Source organism: Microchirus variegatus (genome assembly GCF_963457635.1).
Source record: "Microchirus variegatus genome assembly, chromosome: 13".
Taxonomy (NCBI): domain Eukaryota; kingdom Metazoa; phylum Chordata; class Actinopteri; order Pleuronectiformes; family Soleidae; genus Microchirus; species Microchirus variegatus.
In genome coordinates, this window is record NC_139814.1 from 19,928,564 (window position 1) to 19,940,182 (window position 11,619).

Genomic DNA, 11,619 nt, shown 5'->3' on the forward strand with positions numbered 1-11,619 from the left:
ATCCCGATACAACGATTCTGTGATAGGACAATCGTATAGCGATACATCACGATATCTGTCTAACCGGAAAAAATGCAACAAAAAAAAAGAAATGTTAACGTGAAAAGTTAAAAGTGTAGTATTTCTCTGTTTATTCACAACATAGAGAACATGTCTATGTATTGAACGTAGATGAAGCATCTCTTAACGTAGATTTTTCCACCGTTATCCCGCTGTAAACTCCCTCTTCATTCATTTGAGCAGTGCCACCTAGAGGAGACATGAAGTGGTGATGCCCGGCGAGTGAAACTGCCAGTAGCTTACCTTAATTAATTCATTATCAAATATCGATATTTGCCCTCGAGGAAGGACGACGATATGTCACCAAATCAAATATATTTGACCCATTTCTAATAAATTCAAATCACGTCTGAAAAGAGATAAATACACAATAATCTGTAAAGGTAAAAGGTTGGGAGAAATCAACTCATCACTCTTGTCTTTTCATTCTTACACTCTTAGAAATAAGGGATCCAAAAGCGTCCTTCTACAAGGGCTGAGGTTCTACCTGGAACCATTGAAGAAAGGGTTTTTCAAAGGTTCTTGGTAACATTAATGGTTCCAGTAAGAACCATTTTGATCCAGAGAACCCTTTAAAACCCCTTTCCTGAATAAAGGGTTTTAAAAGGGTTCCAGGTGGAAACCTCTATAAAAAGGTTCCACCTGGAGCCAAAAAGGGTTCTCTTATAAGGACAAGCCGAAGAACCTTCTAAGGTTCAACTTAGCACTTTTATTTCTAAGAGTGAAGGACTTCTAACTATCATAACATCACCATTTTCACTTCTGTTTCAGCTCACTTATCAGTTTCACGTCAGCGGTCAGTGAGGTGTGCCACACAATGACTTTTTTTCAGCCTCTCACCCGACGCACCAGTGTAGACGTTACGTCTGGTGCTCGTGCTTCATGCAGGACAATCTACGCTTTAGTACAAACCAAACTCAAGTCCTCACTCAAGTCTTACTCCGTCTCAAACTTCATATTTTCACTTTTTTTTAGGAGAACATGAACTCCTACGTGACGAGCTGCTGTGGCTCCCCCTCTCCTCCTCCTCCTCCTCCTCCTCCTCCTCCTTCATGTCTGTCCTCGTAAACTACATCAGTGCAAAGTGCACTGAATGTGCACACGTTGATTCAGGAAATAAACACATTTCACTGAGAACAGGAAACAGGTGACAGCCAGACTGCTGAAGTAGACTACATGCAGATACACAGTAAACAACAAATAACAGCTGAGGTGGGAATCACATTGAGACAAAGAGTAAAAGCACAACACTGCATCATTTAGTTTGATCAAAATGACTTTGTGATACTTTATTTTAGATTTTATTAAACATTTATTTTTCTTTTTTTTCTCATTATTTATATTTATTTTGCATTTTACTCACATTGTAATTGTGAGTTCACACAAACAATAAAGAAATGTGTGATATGAAAGAGTCAAATGTAGCCTTTTTGCACTAAAATGGTAAAAAGAACACTGTTTTTTAATGTGTTTTACCCTTTAAATGTTAAGGTTACAATAAAAGAGTCAAATTTACACTATTTGTAAATGTATTTTCTCCTTTAATGTTAAAAGCAATAAAATGGTTAAATTTACACTAAATGTACATGTACGAGTGTATTTAACACTTTTAATGTTATATTTACATTTAAAAAAAACTTACCATGAGTATTTGGTCATAATGGGAGTTGGCATGAAATCAACTCTTTTATTGTTACTTATAAATAGATGATACTGATAGTGATTTTTTTTTTTTTTTTTTAAATAAATGAGGTATTAAATAATAATGAATGATTTTAGTGGTGACAGTGCAGGGTTAACTTCCCCCTCTCAGTGACTCACTGCTGTCTGCTCCGCTGCATCTTTTCATTTTCAAAGATCCAGTGCAAACAACTCGAGGACAAAAACGTTGACTTGATGAGTTGACAACACGTGGAGCAGCACGTGGAACTCCTGAAATGGCTCTGCTGCTCAGCTAATTAGAATTTTAATTAGATTTATTTCACTTTTGTTACAAAACAGCTCACCGTTTTATTTTTGGTTTGGTTTTTTTTTTTTTATTACACTCTTGTTACTCTGTTTAATCAACTTCGAATGTTCTTATTGTGTGGTATAATCCAGAGTGAACCATAAAAAAGTAAACCTTTGTGTTGACACAGTGCTGACTCACCACTTTGACTACTAGGATATGCTGTTTGTACTTTGCTCCCGTGTTTGCTGATCACTTTTTGTGGAGAAAACCAGCAGGAGAAAAAAAAACACCTCGGGCAAATAAGACAAATCAAAAAGAAACTGCACCGTGGACCTAGAACCCTCAGAGGAAACACTGAGCTCTCCATGTTAACGCCATAATTGCCACCGTTAAAACACGGTTGTGTGAATAGGCCGAGCAAAGTCGCGATATAGGGGAAAAAATGGTAATTCATAGCTACAAAATACTAATTCCCATGAGAGCTGCATTTCGTACCCATAAATTAGTATTTCACACCCATGAATTTGCATTTCGTACCAAAAAATGTGGATTTCATACCAAAGAATTAGCATTTTGTAGCCACAAATTAGCATTTTATACCCATGAATTAGTATTTCGCACCCACAAAGTTTGAGTTTTTTTCCTTACATATACACACTGGAGCGAGAGATAAAGGATACAAAAAAATACATGTACAAAATATGATTTCTTTAAATAAATATTTTATTTGAAAATAAATACATTTTCTTAAAATAGAATCAATAACATTACAAAAGCTTTTGGGGGGAAATGGGAAAAATGGTGGTGGTGGTGGTGGTGGTCGGGGGGGGCATTACCCAAATAAACAACGTGTCATTTTGGAACAGGGATTACAATCTCACGTTTATCTACCATTTTAAGACAAGTTCCCACAGAGTGTTTGTACTGTACATTCTCAGCTGCTCTGTGGGAAAGTGGTGTGGCATCATCATCATCATCATCATCATCATCATTATCATCATCATCATCATCATCATCATCGTCGTCATCCCTCACGCTTGCGCTAACATGAAGTCTAACTTGGTCTTTAAGCTTCAGGCTCATGCACCCACTGCAACACACACTGGATCACGGTATTCTACACACTTGTTTGTGAAAAGTGATTAGGATTATAATCTCTTGTCAACACACTCTAAAACCAGCCACTGATTTACATGTATATCCGACACTCAGTACGTTAACATTTAAACAGTTAAGTCATAACTCGGGTCACAAACACCAGTGAGGAATCGATGTGCTGAACTCAAAGGTGTCCGACTCCACGACACTAGGTGGCACTGTGCCCCTTTTCAGCTCGTAAGTCATTTGTTGTTGGTTTTTTTGTTTCCTGGATCAAAACAACTTTAGCTAGCTGCTAGCTAAAGTTGTTTAGCTGTAGCTGTTGTTTAAAGTTGTTTAGCTAGCAGCTAGCTTGTTGTTCTGCCATATTTGACAGTCCAAAAAGCATCCGTCTGGATTTTTCTCACCCTTTTTTGTCTTGTCCTGCACTGTAAAAAGAAAATGGTTGACACTTTTTTTTAAACTATAGCTAATTCAAACAAAGGTTTTAACAGCTGAAGTGAAATTTTCAAGTTTGTCAACCATTTTCTACTGGGAACATAGACACACCGTCTAAGCTAGTTTGGGTCCAGGTGAACATATTTATGCTACTCCCAAAGGGATTATTTGGGTGTGTTGGTCCAAAATAGTACAATTGAAACAGTCTCTTCCTGGGTTTCAATAATCCAGTCTGGTGAATTGTCAGCTGCAACAATGCAGAGATGTTTTACAGTCGTGCTATGTTGAATCATTCAGGGCTAACGACAAAAACAACTACTAAAAGACGATGTAAACGTTTCCTGAAACAATCACTTGTTATAACGTCATGTTAACGTACTGAGTGTTCCATTCGTTCATTATTATTTTTTTCATTTGAAAGTACCTTTAAAAGTATCTAGATCAACTTCGGCCCCTAGTCTACAGTACAAAGATACGACACACACAAGAAGGCTGCGCTGCATGTGCTAGCAGAAATCAGAGGCCACTGTCTCGCTAAGGCCAAAAGTGTTTCCATGTCTTTCTTCCTTGTTTTCACTGTGTGGCTGCCGCAAGTTCGCCGGGCAAAGAGCAAAGTGGAACGCGAACTTGCCGGGGGGGAACTTATCTGCCTCTGTCGCAGCTTTTCAGTCACAGCTGTTTGACTTAGGAGGATGGTACACGTCCAGAGAGACGGGGGTGGACTGCAGCTGCAGCGGGACAGATTAACGCCCCGTGCACCAGCGCAGGCAGATCTGACCCGTCAAGACAGCACCACAAATAGCACTAGGGGTTGCACAAAGTTGGCCCTCAGCTGGTCTGGACTTATATAAAAACAAAAAAGTCATTACCGATTGTGCTCAAAGAAACAGAGGGGGAGAAAAAAAAAAAGAATGTGTCCACTTTTGTAATTATTGACTTGTTGGTGAACGTGCAAGTTGACCTTAATTAAGACAAGCGTGTGAGAACACGTAATTTCAATCTAATCAGTAGAAAAGCAGCAGAGTAAGCTAATCTATGACAAAAAAAAACAACAACTTTGCACACACTGTGCTCCTGGCTAATGTAATCAATGCCACAGGTAGCGACAGCTTTAAATAATGATTAAACTAAGTGCTGCCGGGGAGCGCTGTGTCCACACACACACACACGCGCGCGCGCACCAAACAACAGCCAGTGGTAGAGGCCAGTGTGGGGAGGAGGAGGAGGACGCCAGGGCTGCAACCATTAATCAATCATTCATTGATTACAAAATCCAACTAAGTTTGTCGAGATTGAGAAGATTTCTGATTTTTTTTTTAGCGTCTTAAATGTGAGTATTTTCTGGTTTCTCCACATCACAAAGAAACCAAACCCAACAATTGCTCAATTAATCAAGAAAATGATCGTTAGCTGCAGCCCTAGAGGACGCCATATGGTGGGTTTGAATGCCGCACAAGGAGGCGCACAAAAACGACACAAATGCATAATCTTGCAATCACACACCTCTTTGTGTTTCTTTTTGTCTCCATCTTAGAAAACAAAACCCTCCTCAGACCTGCGGCCAGAAGCTTCTCACAGCTACTGCGTTGTTTTTGTTTGGATTTTTCTTTTTTTTCCCCATGATTCCTTACAAACAACCACAGGAATGTCGCTGATGATAACTGCCTACATTCCCAACTCTTTGACTAATTAGCAACCCAAGACTTTCTCGTGAGTGTGAGCACCTTAAATGTCAGAGCCATTTACTGCCGGGTGTAAGCCAACGCATTAAGCAAAAAGGCGACTTTGCCAATGATTCAATCACAGTTAAATAACAGGGAACAGATGCGATACATTTAATGACAGCATTATAATTTTTATATATATATATATATATATTTATATCTAAGTCAGGTAAAAAGAAACAGAGAGCAGAGAAGAATCCAAGTGGCACTTTTCAACACAACTAATCTGAGGTTGCTCTCCTGCACCAAAGTCCATGGAGAAAATCAGCATTTTTAGCACAAAGGGACACAGGAACCGCTGGTCTACTGTACGTTTGTGTGTCATTTAAATAAATCCAAAGAAAGGATTTAAAACACCAAAGTCACAAAATAACACAGTGGATCTACAACTCCTGTGTGCAGTGACCATAAAAACCGCTATTTTTTTTTCTATAGGATTTGGTGTAGGGGAGTGAGTGGTTTACAAACTAAACCCCATCACGTTGCTGCACCAACTCACTCTTCTGCTCTTCAAGGAAATGTGTAAGAAGTCAGTTTTGAAGAGCCAGCCTTCAATATGCAAAAAAAAAAAAAAGATGGACAGAAAAACAACATTCTAGACTCTAAATCCCTTCATCCTTGTACGGAGGACAAACTCAGAGGACAAACTCTTAGAAATTTTTGTAAAACATCTGCTACCAGTTGAAGATGTCATGAGAAATAAAATGCATTTAGTGATGCCACAGAACCTCGCAGACCCAGATGGACAGTCTTTCCCAGGTTGTCTTCGCCCCCTGGTGATAGTTAAGCTTTCAATTATCCCAAAGCCTTGGCACAGCAGGCACGAGTGCTGAGGGCCAGATGGGTCCAGACAGAGCCCGCTGCATCAGGATGCGACAACACGGGCCAAACACAACAGATCTTACTGGCACCAGCTCAAAGAGGAGGAACCTCGTGCTTCTTCTCTGTGTTTTCTCTCGTTGCGGTTCTTCATCAACTCGCAGGCAGGTCAGTGTGAAGACAGACGCGGATTCACCCAAACGGAACCCGATGATGATCGTCACCTCTCGCTGTGCTACTGCGGCCGCTCAGTCATTCTCTGGGTCCGACCGAACCGGGCAAAACGTCCGCTCAGCAGCTCACCGTGCTCGGCTGCTGTTTGCACACAAAGTCCGATATGAAGTCAAACTCGTTCTGTCCCAGGAAGAGCTCGGGAAGCTCCTGAATACGATCCAAGCCCAGCTCCAGCACCAGAGACGTCAGAACCTCCTCGTCAATCAGATCCATGTCCATGCTGTTCTGGCCCAACTGGCCGCCGTGGTGCTGCATGCCCGACAGCTGGGCCGGGCCCATGCGGTACTGAGCACCGTTGGGCATGTGGTGTCCGTTGGCCATGCTGAGTGGGTGTCCGTGATACTGAGTGTTGAGTTTCTGCAGGTGCATGCTGGCCATGAGCTGCTGAGAGGTGAGGTTACCAGGGTGATACTGCTGCGGGTGGCCACCCTGCTGCTGCTGCTGCTGCTGTTGCTGCTGCTGTTGTTGCTGCTGCTGTTGCTGTTGCTGCTGTTGCTGCTGCTGCTGCTGCTGAGGGTGCATGTGATGGTGGTGCTGCTGCTGCTGCTGCTGAGGAGCCTGCCCGTTGTACATCATGTTCGCAGACATCATCTGGTGGTGGTGGTGGTTGGCCATGGGAGAGCCGTTCATGGGGCCGCCCATTCCTCCGGGGCCCGCCATGGCCGACCTCTGTCTCATGGCGGCCTCCATGCTGTTTTGAGGGTTCCTGCCGTAGTGCACGACCTGGCCGTTGGGCAGCGTGCGCATGACGGGCTGCCCGTTGTGCTGCGGAGGTCCGTTCATGCCCATCCTGAAGCTGTGGCTCATGGGCATCATCATGTGTTCAGCCATGTCTCTTCTGTCACTACAAAGAAGACATTTGTGTGAATAACTTGGGTTGGGTAACACTTAAATACATTGATAATGAATGCCAGACTGTCTGCTTGGTATATAAATCAAGTCACTATGAAAGCCGGCAATAGCAGGATACACTTTGAAGGGACTACCAAAATATCCTTGCTACTCTCGACTGTCCACTGGTCAAAGAAATGCTCTCAGAACCCATGGACAACTGTAAGAAAATCTCAGGTTTTCTGATAATCTCCAGCACCAAAGTCCATAGAGAAAATCATTCACAGTAGCTGCTGGTCTGCTGCTCCCTGAAATGACTATTTCTTTCTATGGAATGTGGTGAGTGGTTTCCAGTGTGAAAACGCCGTCTCATTGTGAGATTGATCTACAAAAATATCCTTATGATGAAGCAGATGAGTCTTTTGTTAAGCGGCTAAAATCTGACCTTTAGAAACAAATCATGACTCATTAGCACATATGACTTTGTCTTCTTGTGCTCTGTGTTTTGCTTGACAGAGGATTAGCACGATATTTGCAGAGGGCTGCATCGTTAGCCTGCAGTCCAACTATTATTATCATTATAAAATCATGGCCAATCACAAACACGGAGAGATCAGTGTATCAGGTCTGTCACGTCGAGGGTTGTGGTTATACTCGTGACAACATCAAGATCCGATCAACGTTCACACCGACTGTTACAACACAACAGACACCACAGTTGTTCCTAATACACATCTGGAAGCGCCCCTTGTGGCCATGTGGAGTATGACAATCGGGGATGTATCCCGTTTCTCATTTCTACCCTTAAAATGTCAGACAATGTCCTTAACACTGACAGAACAGGTTATGGTATACGAACAAAAGACTGCAAGACAGTTGTTTGTGGTTAGTTACACAACATGTCAAAGAATGTTAGGTTAATGACAGTTGTATTTGTTTTCGTAGGATTTGGATAATCGTGAAAAATCGCCCAAATTTTACGTATGCTCCTGGAAAATCTCCAGGAACTATCTCAACTGCACATTTTCTACATTTTCCCCTATTATTTATACTGTTCTGCTGTTGTTTTTCTTGCCCCAAACACCAAAACAAATTCCTTGTATGTACTTGTGAAACCTTTACTTGGCAAGAAAACCTGATTCTGATTCTGAAAAGCACAAAACAAGAGAGGTCGGGCTAAGGTGCGAAGGCGAAAAGGGTGAAATGGAACTGAGCCTTAGACTTTCAATCCAAACAAACCTCAAAAATCATAAGTTCACGTCTTGTTTCATACATTCACGTCACACAGACGCCTCGTATGGAGCAGGTGATAATGAAACATATGTCAAACAGACCCCAGAATAGTCAAGGTTGCAGAAACTATGTTCTATGTTTCAATAATAAATAAATCAATATTAATAACTTGTAATATATGACATTATTCCTACAAAGTAATGTTATCTTTTAAGGAGGATTTAAACTGCATTAGAGGAAATGTAGGATATGATGGGGGGGTGTTTTTGAGAATAAAAGTCACATTGTGTCATGCTCTGATTTGAGCCGCTCTTTCTTTATAATCTGTTTCTGGTGAGTCTGTCCCCCTTTTTTGTGTAAGGCTTTTAACAACGTTTGCTTGCTTTAAAAACAACAAAATAAAACATCGGACTCATCCAGTCATTTGAAGACTTGCAGCAGCGAGAGGAAACAAAACAAACCGAAAAAAATAAAAAGAACAGCAAACCTCCAAAATGACACCATCAGTGAATTACCAGAGAATAACACGCTAACAAGGGAGGGCAGCAATACCCTTGCAGCCAAAAGGACACAGAGGAATGTCTCTCTAAGACCACACACACACACACACATCAACCCACCACTGTTTTCACACAGTCATTACTAAAGAATCCTTATGTCGTTCTAAATATTCCATTTATATATATATGTATGTATATATTGTACACTCATAGACAAAGGCTGCACTTTATATCTGAGACAGATTGTGGCCGTGCTGATGCTGTAATGTGCTGCAATGATAACTGGCCTGTTAAAAAACTGATGCAGGGTTTTTTTCTTTAAAAAAGGCTGAAGATTATTACAAATAATAATCATCATTTTAAAATAGAGGGGGAAAAAAGGACAGAGATTCAGGTAATTAATCTGATTCAATTACTGCAGATTATTAACACCACCTGGCTGCTCTCAGAGCAAAAGTGTCCTCATTAAACAGAAAAACACTTTTCCCCCTTATTTAAATGACTTAAACATTCTGATGTGTGTGCGCGCGTGCGTGTGTGTGTGTGTGTGTGTGTTTATTCAGCCAAAATGTCACTGCTGTGTTCACAGATTTCATGACAAGAGTATAATAATTACCGCTCGCATTATAGCATGACATACTGCATACAATTACGTGCATATACGCGTGTAAAAGACTATACAATATGATGATTTATGATAATAATAATAAAGAACAAATGTGGTGCCCCGGCTGTGAGTGTGTGTGTGTGTGTGTGCGTGTGTCGGCAGCGGAGCAGGAGGAGACACGTACCCGATGCTTTGATGCAGAATCCGGATACGGTGAGAAGTTGGATCGGCGCTGGGGGCTGCGTGTTCCTCCAGCTGATGCTCCGACTACATGCAGCTCTGCCGCGGATTGTGACTCTGCTGCGCCTCGGCCAGTGAGAGGAGTTTGTTTTCTGGGTCAAATGAGGGATTATATACATCTATAAAGCACACACACGGAGTGAGGGAGGGAGTGAGAGAGCGAGAGAGAGGAGGAGGAGGAGGAGGAGAGAGAAGAGGGGGAGGAGCTAGCGTCCTCTCCGTCTCCTTTGTTGCCATTGGTCCTTCCATCTTTAATCACCGTGTAAAGAAACTAACGACCTCCACTGATCCAGCGGAGCCGCGGCTCGAGCTGCTCAGCTGGGATGTGCGCACAGGAAGGTGCGCGTGTGCATGCGTGTGCATATGTGAGATTTCACTGCCTACATTAGCCTTACACGGTTATGACTAATGATCCCCACTCTTTACAACTGAGAGGATCAGCCAGTCATTCAGCAGAGGTTTAAAGTGAACTGAAAGACTATCTATCTATCTATCTATCTATCTATCTATCTATCCAACATACAGCTAAAAGTTAGCTGGAAAGCCATATCTATTTATCTATCTATCAACTAAAGGTTAGCTTGAACTTAGCCAAACAAGCTAAAAGACAAGATTATTAACATTTATCTATCATACAACTAAACTAAGCTGAAAGACAATATCTATCTATGTTACAGCTAAAATGTAGTTTAAATTTAGCCAAACGTTAGCTAAAAGACAAGAATATTGACATCTATCTATCTATCTATCTATCTATCTATCATACAGCTAAAGGTTAGCTGACAGACGATATCGAGCTATCTTACAGCTAAATGGTAGCTTAAACAGCCAAGCATTAGCAAAAAGACAAGGTTATTAATGTTTATGAATAATATAGAAGATTACCAACATCTATCTATTTATTATGTTATTATGTTCTCCTAGAAAAATACACATTAACCAGTACCATAAAATAACATGTAAAGTTCCACAAATATGATGAGACATTTTCTCTCTTTTCACTTAACCACTCTTTAAATAGAAAATAGAAAAGATGACGTTATTGCACATGTTTTACAATATAATGTGATAAATGATCTCATTATAACAAGAAAGTATAACGTGTCTAATGTTACGTCATGACATGTTTCATGTTACAGGTCAGACCAACCACTGCCGATGGATACGGTGATAATTGCCCCCTTTTTTTAGTGGGTTCACCTTAGTTCAGAAATCGCAGGCTTCACCCCCCCCCCCCCTCTCCCTCATCCTGACTGTTTGTCTTGAGTTGACATCAGCAGCGACAGTTCAGTGTTTACCTGTAATATAACTAATTCATCTATTTATTTTCCTTCAGCCTCATTTGCATTGGTCAAATATGCCGACTCGTCTTCAGTTGCTATGATTCACTCCACTGGAGGGGTTTGTTGAAGCCATGATACTTTTTTTCCCTTGCAGCACAAATGGAAATCTAACCACCTCCATCCAGATCCAGAGTGAACACACACACACACACACACCAGTCCGTCCTTTTGTTTTGTCCCCCCCCCCCTCCCTCTGTCCCTGCCTCTCTGTGTGGACAGAGTCAGGCCCCTCAGCAGGAGCTTGGTATGTATTCCTGTTGACATACACACACCCTCTACTGCAGAGGAATGTGTCCTATTTTTGGGCCCCTAAAGTCAGCCACACTTCCAGCCCTCTCTCTTATGCTTGTTTCACTTGACCGTCGTCGTCGTTGTTGTTGTTGTTTTCTCTCTCTCTCTTTCACTTGTGTTTGTAAGGAGCTGTTTTTCTCAGCTGTTGTTTTGATATGAAGCTGTGGCTTGAGCCAGAATGACGCTGCTGTTTTTCTGCCAAACGAACAACAGTAACACTTGAGAAACCTGGTGATTTTTACCGGATTTA

The 11,619-nt window shown here is 41.5% G+C and overlaps 1 protein-coding gene across 1 annotated transcript; it reads right to left on the minus strand.

Moving 5' to 3' along the window:
* Positions 1–2,801: 2,801 nt before the first annotated feature.
* cited4a (Cbp/p300-interacting transactivator, with Glu/Asp-rich carboxy-terminal domain, 4a) lies at positions 2,802–9,810 on the minus strand. Its single transcript, XM_083899861.1, has 2 exons — positions 9,680–9,810; positions 2,802–7,168 (listed from the first exon to the last, which is right to left on the minus strand). The coding sequence occupies exon 2, from the start codon at positions 7,153–7,155 to the stop codon at positions 6,382–6,384; it is 774 nt and encodes a 257-aa protein (XP_083755987.1). The 5' UTR covers positions 7,156–7,168; positions 9,680–9,810; the 3' UTR covers positions 2,802–6,381.
* Positions 9,811–11,619: the final 1,809 nt, after the last annotated feature.

Bases quoted from the DNA above. Each gene is read 5' to 3' on its own strand.
- cited4a (XM_083899861.1), bottom strand. From the start codon at position 7,155: ATGGCTGAACACATGATGATGCCCATGAGCCACAGCTTCAGGATGGGC.